The sequence below is a fragment of the Sorex fumeus genome, unplaced genomic scaffold (genome assembly GCF_029834395.1).
Source record: "Sorex fumeus unplaced genomic scaffold, SorFum_2.1 ptg000063l, whole genome shotgun sequence".
NCBI lineage: Eukaryota > Metazoa > Chordata > Mammalia > Eulipotyphla > Soricidae > Sorex > Sorex fumeus.
Genome location: NW_026606120.1, coordinates 43,225,183 through 43,242,413, shown reverse-complemented (window position 1 = coordinate 43,242,413; position 17,231 = coordinate 43,225,183). Strand labels below are relative to the sequence as shown.

The window sequence follows — 17,231 nt, the reverse complement described above, 5'->3', positions numbered from 1 at the left end:
GTTTGGCGGCCCTGCCCCTCTCACCTTAAGCACCTCAAGCACTGTGCAGGAAGTGAACCAAGAACACTACTGTATCTTACCTCACCCACACCCCTCACATGCTAAGAGTCTCCATTCTCCTTCCCCATGAAGAATATCTAGACAAACTTTCTTCTGGAGGCAATTATTTTGTTGTTAACGTGTTTTTGATTTTAGGTTACAAATGCACAAAAATAACAACCTTAATTTTTATCATTATTTGGTTTTGGGGCCACACCCAGAAATGCTCAGGGGTTACTCTTGGCCTGGCACTCAGATATCACACCTGGTGGTACTTGGGGACCATATGGGATTCTGGGGACTGAACCAGGATCCACTGTGTGCAAGGCAAACACCCTACCCACTGTACTCTCTCTGGTGCCACAGATTTTAATTTTTTCACAGTCCTAAGTTTTAAAGCACAAAATCAGACTCTCACAAACTTATCCCACAAAGTCCTGTCTGGTTTCAATCTTATGCATATGAGTGAGAGGCATAGAAAGGAGGGCAATGATATAGCTCTATGGAGAAGTGCATGCCTATCAAGTATGAGACCTGGATTTGGTCCCCAGCACCATAAACACACAAACAAAAAAATTTCACTGACAGGATAAACACAAAAGGTTAATAATGGTTGAATTACAGATGATTCAGTGACTTAGGTGTTTTTTAAATTTCTATCATCCCATATATTTTAAATACTATACATTGAACATACATTTTATAATCAGGAAAAAATTATACATTATCAATTTTTGTTTGTTTGTTTTTATAGTTCTGGGTATCACTTGGCAGTGCTCAGGGCTTACTCCAGACTCTGCACTCAGGGATCATCTGCATGCACTTGCACTGCCTGTTGTACTATCACTCTGGCCTCTATACATCATCAATGTTAATGACATATTCATGTTATTATTCTACTACTATGTCATTATTAATTATATGAAGTTTAAAAGAGTAGTTTCCTGGTAGTAGCAAAGAATTTCAGTTAATCAAATTTGTTGATAACATTCCCTAAACTACCAGTATCCCTGAGTTACACAGGTAAACAAAACCTACTTTATATTTAACTGTGAAAATTTGTGTCAGAGCCCTTTCATCTATTTGCTCAAATATATTTCTATCTGTAATTTCTCCTGTAGGCATTCTGCAACCTTTTTCTTTACTTATTTGTGAGGGGAGAGACTGGCCATAGTCAGCAATGCCGAGAAGCTTTTCCATAAAGACTCCTGGCAGTGCTTAGAGGACCATATGTGGTAAGGCTTTGTTTCCTGTAATGCTTCTCCAGCCCTCTGTAACCCTGTAAAATCCAGTATTTTAATCTACTCCCAGATATCTTTCATCCCAGCTCATAAAACAAAGCAGCTACAGAAAACAAGGAAAAGTTCACATCGAACAACTTAAGACTGAGCATTTAGTAATGCTGAAAATTACAAAGCCTAATCAGTCAACAAACAACATTTTAATTAAAGAATCTACTGCATAGATTACAATTACCTAAACTATTCCAACCTACATTTTTATCAAAGCTATTTAAATTACAAGCAAGTCTGACAAAGTCGAAAGAAAGATGAAACAATCAGAAAATGGGAAAAAGACTAAATCTCTCAATCTAGCTCATCCAAGACCTCAAAGTGAAGTTACCTTCAGTAACCCTAAATCTATATACATGTACCTATAAATTTCAAACTTTTGTTCATTTGTGTGACTTACTGGACTTAGAGATAAAAATGTACTTTAGCCCATAGTGCAGCAGAGTACCTGCCTTGCAAGCAGCCAACCCAAGGTGATCCCCGGCACCCCATATGGTACCCCACACATTGCCAGGAGTAAGGCCTGAGCACTACCAGGAAAACAGGCCCCAAAACAGGAAAAAAAAATAAGAGTAACTGTGTCAACTCAGTAGGGACAATTAGAATGAGCTGACAACAAATGGGTAATATCAACTGCACAATGAAAACAGCAAGCAGCTCTAGGAAGTTCCAGCTCCCTCAAACATGCAGAATACAAAATAATATAAAAGGGCACTTCTGCACCAAGATTTCAGGGACCACATCGACAAGAGAAGCTAAAGGGTATTTTGCTTGGCAGCATTTCGTGAGTATTTTGTTTTCTGTCCAACCTGGGAGAGCAACAGAGAAAGTGCAATAAAAGCTTAGGTCATACACCAGTGAAAGAAAATAATGTAAAGCCTTGGCAAAATGAAGTTTACAATACAAAACAAAGGAAGTAAAATTGTCTCCTTACTATCACCTTAAAAAGAACACCTTGCAAAAATTATTTACATTAGCAGAAGCAGCTGTTTTCCCAGAGCTTGGAATAATTAAAGCTCAGCCACCACCATCTGAGGTGCTTGACTGTATCTGCTGTGACTTGCCTCTCCCTAAGGAGCTGTAGCTGAAAACGATTAGCTAGTTTCATCAACTCAGTCAGGAACACATCATCTTCTCGGAACTCCAACTCATCTGTATAGATCCAGCGAAGCATTGTCATTGTCACTTCAGGGTTCGCATCTGAGGAAAGAAAGTAGAGAAACTTAGGGTGACTTAGGACTTCTCAAGGAGCCCCAAAGCTTGAGGTTAATAAGGTAAATAACAGTACACATAATTCAATGAAATATTGCAATCGTTAAAAACAGCCACCTTGTATGAAACTGACCCCAATTAGATGCCCACACACCTAAGCATCACAGGGAACAGTCCTGGGGGCCCCTGAGCACCAACAGGGTGGTCAGGCTACCACCTGGCACTGCAGCAGGGTATCCTTTGGCCCCTGCATTGAATCTTTGGCTTGGCTGGCTGAGACTCACTGGGAGGAAACTCCAGGCCTTCTGGACACAACTTAAGCGACTCTAGCCAGTCCTACCAAAAAAGGGTGATTTAAATCCTGATGCTAGAAAGTATTAAAGGTTTTGCAAAGGGTGGTGGTTTGGAAATGAACCTACAGCAGATATGTCGAATAAATCAGAGAAAAAAATATTCTAGACATAGATGGAATCTGAAGGAAAAAGGTCAATGAATATAATAAAACAATTCACAAAGGTAAATATAGTTAACCTTACCAATAACTAAATAAAAATTTAAGCTGCAGATTTTTTTTTTGTCTCAGATTTAGCAAAGAACTGTTTTGTTTTGGTTTGTTTTTTGGTGAAGCAAGATCGGTTTTATTGAAACTAACTGAGAAAGATGAGAGGGGAGAGAAAGGAAGGAAGTATATGTTTCAAGGGAGAACGTGGGCTTGAAAAACAAGACAGAACGTAACTTAGTTTAGGGGAGGGACGACTGACAGTGCTCAGCTCTTATTCCTTCCTGGCTTTTGTTAAGGGGTTACTCCTGCAGTGCTGAGGGGAAGGGGGTGGTCACAGAATTATTTTTTTTTTCTTTTTGGGTCACACCCGGCGATGCACAGGGGTTACTCCTGGCTCATTCACTCAGGAATTACTTCTGGCGGTGCTCAGGGAACCATATGGGATGCTGGGAATCGAACCAGGTCGGCCGCATGCAAGGTAAATGCCCTACCCGCTGTGCTATCACTCCAGCCCCACAGAATTATTTTTAATAATGAAAAATGAGTAAAGATTTTAAGAATTCAGGGGCTGAGAAGACAACTCAAAGAGGTGGAACAGATGCCTTGAGTATAGGAGCTCAGATGCCTTGAGTATAGGAACTGAGTGTGATTCTAGCACCACCAGATATAGACCTAGTGGCTCTATACTGCTGGACCCAAGCATTACCAGGGGTCTGGGGACCCCCAAGTACGGTTGAGGAGGTCAAAAAAGCAAACAAACAATTTTAAGAACCCCCCCAAATTTTTCACTAAAGTATCTGCACATAATGATGTTTTTGCATCAGTTAAAATTACTTGAAACTTTCTTCAACATAAAATATACAGCAGTTAAGCTTCAAGAGAGTCTAAAGATCATGGTAAGAATATGACAAAGATTCCATATGGAAGAATTTATATAAGACACATGGGGCGCTGTGGTGATGGCACATACCAACAGCGCCAGAGGAAATTCCTGAATGCAGAGCCAGGAGTAACTCCTAAGCATCACTGGGTATGACCCAAAACACAACAACAAAAAGATACTTTGATTTATATGCAAAACCATAATATTTTTCTCCTGATACAGATGAAGTCATAAATAACATGTATACATGCATTATATAAAAAAAAAAAACTATAAAGAGTCCAAGGTTGGGGCTGAAGCGATAGCACAGCGGGTAGGGCATTTACCTTGCACACGGCCAACCCATGTTTGATTACCAGCATCCCATATTGTCCCCTGAGCATTGCCAGGAGTAATTCCTGAGTGCATGAGTCGGGAGTAATCTCTGTGCATTGCTGCGTGACCCAAAAAGCAAAAAAATATTAAAAAATTTTAAAAAATAAAGCGTCTGAGGCTTTTCCCCTTGACAATGAACGCCCTAGTAACAGACTCTTATCCAGGAAGGTGTAGTTTGAGAAAAGTCTACTAGAATACCAACAGCATGTAAAGGAGGCGGGCTCATTTTTCATCCTGGAGCCTGGCCCGCTTCTCAAACTGAGATGTGCATTCAAGCTTTCTCTGGAGATGCCTGTATTCTCTCTTCACATGTACCTCTCTTTCTCTCCCCTCACAGTTCTTAAGTCACTGTCACTATCCTCCTGTTGTTCATCGATCTGATCAAGCAGGCCCAGGAACGACTCCATTGTGAGACTTGTTTTTACTGTGTTTGACATATCGAATATGCCACAGGTAGCTTGCCAGGCTCTGCCGTGCAGGCGGGATACTTTCGGTAGCTTGCTGGTCTATCCAAGAGGAGTGGAGGAATCGAACCCAGGTCGGCCGGGTCAGCCGCGTGCAAGGCAAACGCCCAATCACAGTGCTATTGCCCCTGTCCCGTTCTTAAGTAACTTTAAATTAAATTTGAAAAAAAAAATCTATAGATCAATCTACTAGCAGGTTAAAAACAGTAGGCTGAAAATACATGAACTGGTCTTTGGCAAGTAAGCTGTGAGACTAAAGGCCATTTGCAGCAAACTGCTGACATTCTAGAAAAATGCGGCCGTCTTTCTGAAGAGCTGCAGTTACTGTGAAAGACGCCACGGGTACCTAAAATACTTCTGTCACATCACACTGTCAGGAGAGATCTCAGAGCCCAGAGCCAGGACTAAGTCTTGAGCACTGATGGGTGTGGTCCCTAAGAGTAAATAAGCAGAAACCGCCCAAAACAACAAATTCAGAACCCTAAGGATCATTCTTTAACGTTAAAGCATGGGTATTCTTACTAAGTTGTGAGAAAAGGTGATGAATCTAAAGAGTATCATGCTGGGTGGGGCCATACAGAATACACCCAGGTTCAAGGCCCAGCATCCTTTATGATCCCCCCAAGTGATCCATGAGCACAAAACCAGGAGTAAGTCCTGAGCACTGCTAGGTGTGGCCAAAAACCAAAACAGTAATAATAATGAGTAAGGTTAATTAAAACGAGAGGGGCAAATACAGGATGACCTCTCATATGTGGGATTAAAAAAAACAGAGTCAGCGAATAACAAGTGGCCAAGGCAACAGAACTTGAGAGCTGGTCTACAGGAAGGAGCTTACCATGGCAGGGGGGATGGGGAGAGAACTGAGACTATGGTGGAGAGAAGCAGACATTTTGGTGGACGGAGTGGTGTTTGAATGTCATATGCATGAGACTCTTATTATTAACAGTATTGTAAATCACAGAGCCTAAAATAAAATGTAAAAATAAAAACATAAAGAAAAAAATAGATATTCTTATTCTTTAGAGTCTAAATTCATCAACTGTGGGTTGCAATCCCATATGAAATCAGTTAACTAAATATGGAGCTGTAAAAATTTGGTAACAGTTAAAAGATTTCTGAATTCACAACCAAAACTTATTTCAATATCAAAGAGGTAATGAAACAGAGGTATTTCTAGCTGGGCTTACCTATGCTGGGTTTCTCGGGCCAAAACGCAGTTGAGAGAGAGGAAAAAGGTTAAGAAGCCTCTTTAGAATAATTGCTGCTTCTGAATTCAGCTCAGGGGATGACATATGGTGCTGAGTTTAAGGCAAGCGCTCTACTCACTGACTAGCTCTTCAGTCCCAGTTACAATTAAATTTTACAACTAAACTGCAGACTTATTTTCAGGGTTAGGAGAAAATTTCTATACGTTACTTATAACATGAAGAATTTATAACATGAAGAATTTCTGGAGAGGTACTGAATTTTACAAATTATTGCAGGTATTTAAATATTTATAATCTAGGGGCTGGAGAGATAGCATGGCGGGGAGGGCATTTGCCTTGCTCAGGGCCGACCCGGGTTCAATTCCCAGCATGCCATATGGTAAAATGTGGCAATATGGTCCTCTGACCATCTTCAGGAGTAATTCCTGAATGCAAACCCAGGAGTAACCCCTGTGCATCACCGGGTGTGACCCAAAAAGAAAAAAAAAAAGAAAAGAAAAAAATTTATAATCTGGTAGGTAGGTTTTAAACAGAAATACCCAAAGGATAAGTCTCTAATTCACTTATCAACTAGTTCAGTCACTCTCAACTGATAGTTCAGAGTCCTTATGTTGGCGGCTTTGAGTCCCTGATCATAGGAGGCTTACCTGATAGGTCCAGCTCCTCAGTGGAAGATAAATTGGCAAGACTCCAGCTATCACTGCGAGCTGCCAGGACAAACTTGTGGGCACTGATGTGTCTGCTCCCAACCTTTATCTTCAGATCACTAATGAAGAAAAAAAGATTCAAATATAAAAGGAAATTAATTAAATGTATCTCACTTATATTTCTATATACCTGATAAATAGATAGTGAATGAACAACGCATATGGCCAAAGAAAACACATACGAAATTCTTCCTCTGTGCTGGCACTGAATTCTTTCTGATGGAATATGTTTAAACCCTATTGACAATTATGCTTTCTATTCCTAATTTCTAGCTTCAGTTCAGATGGTATGTAATGCATTCAGAAATATCCCCTGGTAGGAGTATTTCTAAGGGGAGCACTAAGCTAGACTGGTGCTCTGGGTTTGCTCCTGGTGGGGACAGGGGCACTGTGCAGTGCCAAAACCAAATCCAGATCTCAGTTTACTAAGCTGGATTCAGTCCACTGAGATGTCATTTTGGCCCAGACAGGTGCAATAGGACTTCTAAAAATCTAAATATGGGCTAAAAAGACAGTACAGGAGGTAAAATATTTTCATTGCATGTGGCCAAACCCAGTTCAATCCCCAACACTGCATATGGTCACCAGAGCACCACCAAGGGTCATTCAGGTCAGTCAGGAATAGTCCCTAAGCACAAATGGGTATGCCCTAATACCACCCTCCTAAATACACACACACACAAAACAAAACAACCCCCCCCCCAACAAAACATAAACATCTAAATACAGGGGCCTGTGCATGATTTGGAATTTCACTCTTCAGCACTGCATGGCTTCCTAGGATCCACTAAGATCCCTGAGCACTGATGCAGGAGTAACCCTTGAAAACCGTCAAGTGTGACCTAAAAACAAAACCAAAAAGCAAGAACTTTTTATACCATTAAAAAAAATAGTAATAGTGTTACTAGGTCAGAATGTCTCTACAGACTAAATGTGCAAAAACTGTTAGATGGGAATAAAAAAAAAAGGAAAAGAAAAGAAAAGAAAACAAAGCTTACTAAATAAATTAACTCATCCAGGGGCAGAAATGTAACTCCAAAAGCTGGAGCACAGGCTTTGCAATAGGAAGTTTCAGTACCATACAATGCCCTCAACCATACTGGAAAGGATGGACCCACAAATACTAATTTTTAAGTATTAAAAGTTTTAAAACTGGGGCCAGAATGATAGTACAGCGGGTAAAGCGTTTGCCTTGCCAGCAGCCGACCGGGTTCAATCCCCAGGATCCCATAACCCTCCCCCCAAGCACTGCCAGGAGTAATTCCTGAGTGCAGACCCAGGAGTAACCCCTGAGCATCGCTGGGTGTTACCCAAAAAGAAAAAAAAAAACAAGTTTTAAAACTGACTCATTGACTTAAAGGAGATATGAACAATTTCCCTCTAATGCTTGATATAGATACATTTTAGCCTAAAAAAATATTATGTAGAGGACCAAAATGATAGTACAGGGGATAGGGCTCTTGTCTTGCACACAGCTGACCCAGGTTTGATTCCAAGTACTCCATTCAGTCCCCTGATCCCGCAAAAATGATCCCTGAGCGCAGAGCCAGGCATAAGTCCTGAGCACCACTGGGTATAGCTTGGGATTTTACCCAAAACAAAAATACTATTTAGAATGTATGTCACAAGTACAGAAGTGTATCAAGAATTCTAGCTCTCATACAGGAAGCTTCCAGGGCCGGAGAGATAGTATAGCGGGTAACACACTTGCTTTGCAAGTATCCTACAAGTGTTAGATCCCTAGCACCTCATATGGTCCCTCGAACCCCACCAGGAGTGATCCTTAGGTCCTAATTTATTTTGAAACTTTATTATAAAATATATGTGTGTTGTCATTGCAGATTACACATTTGCAGTGCCTGGGATCAAAGCCATGGCTTTTGCCACTTATGCACATCCCCTAGCCCAAACGACAGTTTCATCACTCTAGAAGTCAATTATTCTCTTCAATGAATACTCCCTTCCATGTTTCTTTTCCATGTTCTATTACCATTATACCAATTTAGTCCTTGTCATTTCTGGCTTGGATGCTTTACTACAACATCGCTGCCTCTTTTCTCTCTTCACTGCCTCTTTTCTCTCTTCTAAAAGTATATCTACACAATGTTACCAGGTTAATCTTCCAAAAATACCACCTTGATGAGAATCCTACAACTCAAAGACACTCTGGCCCTACACTCACGAGTGCATCAAGTCATTGCTCTCTACCTCGTCCACTGATCATGGAATGAAACTTAAATTGGTACATAACTAAACTCTAAATCCTCTACATGGTACCACATGTTTGAGCTGATCCTCAGTGATTTCCCCTATTAGTAATATCACTACTTTTTTTCTTTTTAAATTTAATTTTAATGAATTACCGTGAGATGGGCTGGAGCGATAGCAGAGAGGGTAGGGTGTTTGCAGTGCATGTAGCCAACTGGGGTTCGATTCCTCGATCCCTCTCGGAGAGCCTGGCAAGCTACCAAGAGTATCCCGCCCGCACAGCAGAGCCTGGCAAGCTCCCTGTGACGTATTTGATATGCCAAAAACGGTAACAAGTCTCACAATGGAGACATTATTGGCGCCCGCTGGAGCAAATCGATGAACAATGGGAGGACAGTGCTATGGTGCTACAGTGCTACCGTGAAATAGTTACAGATTACAAACTTTTGTGATTACATTCAGTCATACAATGTTCAAGTACCCATCCCTCCATCAGTGCCCATTCTCCACCACTAATGTTCCCAATTATCCCTCCTGCCACCCCCTGCCTCTGTGGTAGGCACATTCGCTCTTACTCTCTCTCTCTCCTTTTGGGTGTTATGGTTTGCAATACAGGTACTAAGCAGCCATCATGTTTGGTCCATGGTCTACTTCCAGCACACATCTACCACCCCGAGCAAACCCTCCAATCACCATTTATATAGTGGTTCCTTCTCTATCCCAGCTGCCCTTTCCCCCAGTATGTATCAGTACCTTTTAACTATTAAGTCTTATCCAGCCTTTATCCTTCAAAATTCACTTAATAACAATAGCTAAGAACTGCCAGTTTTTGTTCTATGTGCTTAAAACAAATGACCCAAAGTAGTAGTGACTATTATCCCCATTTTACAGATTGGAAACCAGACTCAAGCCATAGTATCTAGGTTATATAGCCAGGAAGTGGCCTGTGACCTGCAAATACAGGTTGTATGGCTCCAGAGTCTATTTCAACCACCGACTCTACTTCCCACTAGCTCCAAGATTCCTCCAACCAAACCAAGAAAAAGCGATCTCTTCCCTTTGAATTCCTGGACATGTAAACTAATTCCTGTCTTTAAGAGCTATGCTAACACTACGACTCCTACATTCTGTGCTAAAAATAAGCAAGAAATAAAAGAGGCAAAATTATATCTCTAAGAGCTTAGAGACTAAAGGTCTATAATATCTGGATTACACAGAAATAAATTTGGAAAGAAAGCAAAAAGAAATTGCCAAGTGGCCTCGGAATAAGGAAAACAGCTCGCTGCAGGCTGCTCCAGAAGCTCACCTATACTGCTCCTGTTCATAGAGATCAGCCACAATCGTCAGCAGACGGCTGATGAAGGACTCGTTGCTGTTTTCCTTGCTTGCTTGTGCAGCCAAGAGACTACATCTCTTCTCTGTCTCTGCCAATTTCTTCTGCAGCTTGACATACTCTTGTCGAAGAAGCATCAAGTGCTTCTCCAACTTGGCCACCTCTTCTGCAAAGGAAACAAAAAATCAAGTTTTTACTACAGCACGTATAAAGCATTATTTCCCCATGCATAGATGGAATGACAGCCAAAATAATTAGCCACAAGACTGCACACTGCACTGTCCTCCCATTGTTCATTGATTTGCTTGAACGGGCTCAGTAACGTCTCCATTGTGAGACTTACTGTTACTGTTTTTGGCACATCAAATACATCACGGGGAGCTTGCCAGGCTCTTCAAGAGGGGTGGAGGAATCAAACCCAGGTCAGTCTGGTCAGCCGTGTGCAAGGCAAACACGTCCTACCCGCTGTGCTGTCACATTTCTACTATTTCTTCTTCTTCTTCTTTTTAATATCAGGGAAGACTATTTATTTACACATTGGAACAATATTATTTTTTTTGACTTGGGATTTTTTTCCAGGTTGCTACAGGTAATTAGGAAAGAGTTACAGCTCCTTGGAGTTATTTATCTTCTATACGAATTCAAGGATGACTCTGGGTCACGAGGCCCAAAGGATCAACATGGCCCGAAGATTTCTTTTCTGTTTCCATAAGACTGAATGTTCAACATGTGATAATGAACAGATAGACACAAGAAGCTCACAGGCAACTGTCCAGCAAATCTTTTAATGTAAACAAAAAAAGATGATCACAACCTAGAAGACTTTCCTGTATCACTAGTAAGCTTACATGTCACATGCTGTTCTTAAAGTGTTCCAAAAAAAATTCTCTCATGTAGTCTTCTTGACACCACCATAAAGCAGCTACTAATACTAACCACATCGTAAAGAGGAAGACATCAGAAACTAGTTCTTTTTTTGGGGGGGGGGTCGGAGAGAGGAGGAGGTACAAGGGACTGGACCACAGCTGGCAGTGCATGCAAAGCATGTGCTCAGCCCTTTGTGCTTGTACTGCATGCGGCTGATCTGGCTTTGATCTCCAGAACCACATATAGTCCCCCAAGTCCTGTCAGGCGTTATCTCTGAGCACAGAGCCAAGAGAAAACCCTGAGCATATAATAATTTGTTTCAAGGGGCCCAGCTCAAAGGGTTAGTGTACATGGTCTGCATGCAGAAGCCCAAGTTTGATACCATGGGACAATTTACTTCAAGCAGGAGCTGGGATAGCCTGAGCATTACCAACTGTGGCCTCAAAACCAATAACCATAATAAAAAACAATAAGCCTTAAAATTATTTATCAGTAAATATTTTATTTGTATACCTAGACTACTACAAACCAATATATTCAATAAATCTGTGGCAGAGCAGATTTAAAAATTTCTTGGAAAAATGGGTTTGTGAAGAGAAAAACTTTTAAGAAGTCTGAGTCAGGGAGATAGTTCAAAGGATCAAGTATATGCTGGAGTCTCAATTCAACTCTTGGCACTGCATGGTCTCTTAAGCACTGCCAGGAGTGACCCACAACTACTGAGTTGCGTATAACCCCTGTGCACCTCCAGATATGGCCCTAAAACAAGAAAGTCCTAACAATGGAGTAGAGAGATGAAGCATTTGCCAACAAACTCATACAGCTGATAGAAAACTGATCTAGTGTATGAGCAAGGCATTCTATTTTTTTTTTCCTGGCTTTTTGGCTGCACCTTTATGTGCTTACTCCTGGCTTTGTGCTCGAGGACCCTGGCAGGGCTTGGGAATGATTTGCAGTGCCAGAAATTGAGCCAGGATGAGGAGCACACGCCTTAACCCATCCTAGGCATTCTTACTTCCAAAGCCCGTGTTATCAGTTAACACCTCACACCTGCCCTGTTTCAGGAGTGGGCCTGGGTAGTCACTGAGTTCAGATGGAAGTAAGCACACTCTACAGGTGTGGCAGAGCAGATTTAAAAGGTTGAGAAGGTGGTCTCCAAAAGAAAAACTAAATAGGAAAGAGGAGGCCCAGAGCAGAAAAGATAGTATAGGGATTTAGGGGCATGCCTTGCATGCCGCCAACCTTCATTAGATCCCTGGCACCACATATCGTCTCCTGAGGGTCACCAAGATTGAACCCTGAGCACAGTCAGTAGTATGCCCTGTGTCAAGTGCACACCTCCTATCCACTAAAAAAGAGAAAAAAGTGGCAGGGGTTATTAGTAAAGAAACATTTTAAGTTGGGAAATGTCTAATCAGCAGTCTCAAACCCAGGACTGTACACATGCAAAAGGAATAGGGTTCTAGCTTTATATCTGGCAGTGATGTCAGGTGAGGGTGATGTCATGATTTATACATATTTAATGGTTTTCCAGGAAAATTCAAGCATTATTTATGAAGGGAAGCAATGGAGAAGCATCACATGCATATGAAAATGATCGAGAAGCTTCATTAGTTGGTGTGTTTTTAAGTATGGTCATGAGGAAAAAGGTGAATGTAGACCAGGGGGCCCACTGTACAGTCCCTGCTGACAAGTACTGTCCAGTTGTAGTGTCCAGGGTTTTATCAGTACAAAAATAATCTGAATGCTCTGTCTTGTCTCCCAATCAAATCCAAAAGAATGTAACAAGACAGCTTCTCCAAGGGAGAGGTCAACACACCACCCAAACTACAGGCCTCAGGTGTTTTATAGCTTTCTTTATTGTGTGTATTTGGGGAGGAGGGGTGGTGCGGGGGTGGGGGCGGGGGTGGGGGCAGTGCTGGGAATCAGACTCAGGACTGCACACATGCAAGGCATGTGTTCGACTGCTGAGTCACATACCTGGTGCTACTGTGGTAGGGATGGGGAACATGCACCACATCTGGTGGTGCTCAGGTGATCATATGTGGATCAAACCTGGATCAGCTATGTGCTACAGCTTTAACTCCAGAGAATCTATGTTTTTGGTGGGAAAGAAGAAAAAGCTCATATAGTTTGGGTTGTTCAATTATAAGAATAATTGAGTCATTAAATTCAACATTTCAAGATGCCAGACAGCACAACTATAAGCACAATCAGTCAGATCTTCCCTCAGAGTTTTTGGTTACTGGGAAAAGTCACTGCCACTGTCCTGTCACTGTACTCCCACTGTTCATCGATTTGCTCAAGTGGGCCCAGTAACATTGTGAGACTTGTTACTGTTTTTGGCATATCGAATACATCACAGGGAGCTTGCCAGGCTTTGACATGTGGGCGAGATACTCTTGGTAGCTTGCCGGGTTCTCTGAGAGGGGTGGAAGAATCGAAGGCTGAGGAATTGAACTGGGGTCGGCCCAGTGCAAGGCAAACGCTCTACCACTGTGCTATCACTTCAGCCCGGGAAAAGTAAACTTTTATAAATATAAAAATTACAAAATCAAGGGACAAGAGCAATAGTACAGTGGAGTGTCTGCCTTGCATGTGGCCAATCCGGATTTAATCCTCAGCACCCCGTATGGTCCCCCAACCCCATCAAGAGTGATCACTGAACGAAGAGCCAGGAATAGGCCCTGAGCACCACCCAGGTGTGACCCAAAACTTAAAAAATTTATTTTTTAAAAAATTGCAAATTCAGGGCTGGGGAGATAGCTTAAATGGTGGAACCCTAACCAGCAAGCATATGGCTCATATGCACTAGCGATAATCCTGGTGGTCCCTGAGCACAATTGGGGAGGTTTCCATTAAAAAAAAAAAAAAGCTGCAGGTAGGTACCTGAAAATTAAAGGGGCTGAGTGCATGTTTTGTAAACTGGAAGCCACATTTAACCCCTGACACCACAGACCCCTACAAGCACCACTGGAGCAAACTCTGAGCGAGAGGGTGTTACTCCTGTATACCACCAGATGTGGAAGAAAAGAAAAAACATTGATTGTAGGGTAAGAGAGTCACCTCAACAGGCCACAGCTGAAAATGCATTGGGTTCAAGAAGACTAGATTCAATTCCTAGCATTCATATACCTCTTAGATTATCTAACCATTTCTGTGTTTCTTATATTCGGTCTTTAAATTTTTCATTACTTTTGTAGAGAATCATCAGCTACTGGGAAGCAGATGGGGACACAAAGTTGAAGAGAAGAAAGGTCCCTGGTTTTATAAAATTGGATTTTACTTTTTCAACTTGATTTACCAACTACTCAGGAGTATCTGTGTCAGGTCCTTGACAGGCTCTAAAATGTAGGCGTGAACTCTTTCATAAAAGAGATCAGATGCAGTAATTTGAAATAAAGCCATAGTGGAAATGGAGATACAGAAGACAGGAAGCAGAAATGTTTCACTTAGGGTAGTCAATACTTTGTATATTAGGGTAGGGTTAGTGCCATGTGAATGAGATATATGTGGGTCAGAGAGATTGTACAGAGGTTAAGGCGCTTTAGTTGCTTGCTGACTCCAGATCCAGTTTCAATCCTACACTGCATATGGTCCCAGAGCAGATCCAGAAGTGACCCTGGGCACAGCATCAGGAGTAGCCCCTGAGCATCCGCAGATATGGCATGAATACCCGCGCTTCCCCCCGCCCCCCCACTCCCGCAAAGATCCCTTAGGAAGAAAGAGCAGAGGATGAAAAACGGCAGAAAGGCAGAGAGAAAGGAAGGCTGCAGAGTTCATGCTTTTCACATTTGAGGTGCTTGCTGGGTTTAATTTCTAGGACTTAAAAAAAAAGGAAAAGGGAAAAAAAGACAATTGCATAACCTAATCCTTCATTATAATTTTATTATTCCCCTCTACAATATAAGAGTAAAAAATCATTCTGGCACATACTCTTACAGCATTATTGGGTAATGGAGAAGACAGACACTCTCTAGATGCAACAGAAACAAATCATGAAATAAACTACTTGTGCAGCCCACATACATCCGAGGGTCACATTTAGTGGCGCACGGGTCTTACTCCTGGCAGCGCTCAGGGAACCAAAGTGGTGCTGGAATTTGAACATGGATAATGGTGGTCTTAGCAACAAGTTAGTTAACTTTTATAATCTCTCTCTAGCCCCTCTTAAAAATACATACATAAAGTCTGTGTTTGTAGCATAATAAACCCACAAACTTAAAAATGTTTCATTCTTTAACTGGTGAGATTCTTTTATGTGTGAGGAGGAAAACTGGGCTCCCAAGCAGTGTTCAGGAGTTCCAGGGGTCCCTCCCAGCAATTCCCTGTCAACTGATGATTCCAAGAAAGGGTGATGGAGGTTACTGGGCAGTCTAGGTGCAGGAGGAACCTACTTGGGGGACCATCAGCTCTGGGGATCAAAATGAGGTGGGCTGCATGCAAGACATGTACTTTAACCTCTGAACTATTGAACTATCTTTCTGGCCTCATATCCTCCTTTAAAACTAATTATCAGACAATAGGTTTATGAAATCTACTTGGAACCATAGTTCTTAGCTCTGAGATCATTTGAAAGTCAATTGTAGTCTAATCCTTCCAAAAGTTTGCTGACAAAAGCTTTGCCATTCATCTGCCTCTACCTAAATCAAACGAAAAATGGAGTACCTCATCTGACAAGCTGAACCTTCATATCCCAATTGCCAAAAAAAACTGCTTCCAAGTTTTGACAGGTGTAGCTTTTTCTTCTACAAAGCAAACTGAACCTTTAACTCAGAGGTTCCTATTTGGCCTAAAATGCCCATTTCAAGTGTGTGTGTGTGTGTGTTTGGGGGGGGGGGGTGATAGTGTGTGTGTGTGTGTGCGTGCATGTCAGGGGGAGGCGGGGGGGGGGGGCTACTCAGCAACCTCCCTGCAAATCTACCTTCTTTAAATGAACAAATACAGAGTTCCTAATTGTACCTAAGGCACCTATCTACCCATCCTGCACACTTTGGGAAATGCTAGTATAAATCATATCCGATTCCTCTTTTGTTGTTTCTGGGGGCCACTCCAGGCAGTACTCAGGAACCACTCCGGGAGGTGCTCAGGAGACTATATGTGGTGCCAGAGATTGAACCAAGGTTGACCATGTGCAAAGTAAATGCCTTAACCCCTATTCATCTTCTCCTTTTTCTTTTTTTTAAAGCAATTTATTTGATGGAAGGATGCTGACACTCTAGGACTAGATATGGTGTTATAGCATTGTATGAATGAAATCCTATCATTAAAATTGGAAAACAAAAGGCTTTCAACAAGGAGAAAAACAGGGCTGGAGAGACAGTACAGTGAGTAGGAGTGAGTAGGGTGCTTGCCTTGCAAGCAGCCAACCCAGGCTCAATCTCCAGCATCCCATATGGTTTCCTGAGCACTGCCAAGAGTAATTCCTGAGTCCAAAGCCAGGAGTAACCCCTGATTATCACCAGATATGGCATAAAAATTTTTTTAATTTGTTTTTAATTTTTTAAAGGGAAAGAAAAATTTAATTAAAGTTAAAATGAAGAAAATCTAAATGAAGCACTGTTCTTATATAAACTATATTTACATTTCAATATTGGTTTATTAATGATAATAAAGGTGTAAAACTAATGTAAGATGTCAGTGACATTGGAAAGTGGGTATGGCAGATAATATATGTGGTATCTCCATACTATCTTAAAAGTTTGCCCAAAATTTATTATTCTAAAATAGACTGATTTTAAACAGTGGACTAGAAGCAACATAGATTAGTGGTAAAGGGGCTTTGGGCACCTGGGTGTTTCTGAGGTGCAAAAGCCTTGTCCACTGAAACCATAAACATTAACACTGTTATTACCATGTCACTTCAACTAAAATAAATTTCTTAAAAATTGAAAAAAAAGGGGGGCTGAAGAGATAGCACAGCGGGTAGGGCGTTTGCCTTGCACGCGGCTGACCTGGGTTCGATTCCCAGCATCCCATATGGTCCCCTGAGCACCGCCAGGAGTAACTCCTGAGTGCAGAGCCAGGAGTAAACCCTGTGCATCGACAGGTGTGACCCAAAAAGCAAAAAAAAAAAAAAAAAAAGAAAAAAAGGGTGTTTTTTTTTTCTGGTTCATTTGGGGAGGGGGGCATTGGGAC

At 41.7% G+C, this 17,231-nt stretch overlaps 1 protein-coding gene across 1 annotated transcript in view; it reads right to left on the bottom strand.

Annotated features, from left to right (window-relative positions):
• ANKFY1 (ankyrin repeat and FYVE domain containing 1) overlaps positions 1 to 17,231 on the bottom strand; it is a 77,222-nt gene that overhangs the window by 46,195 nt on the left and 13,796 nt on the right. The window contains exons 2-4 of the mRNA XM_056127449.1: positions 10,200 to 10,392; positions 6,626 to 6,744; positions 2,396 to 2,531 (exon numbers count right to left, since the gene is read on the bottom strand). Coding sequence (XP_055983424.1) covers positions 2,396 to 2,531; positions 6,626 to 6,744; positions 10,200 to 10,392 — 448 coding nt within the window. The remainder of the gene's footprint in view (positions 1 to 2,395; positions 2,532 to 6,625; positions 6,745 to 10,199; positions 10,393 to 17,231) is intronic.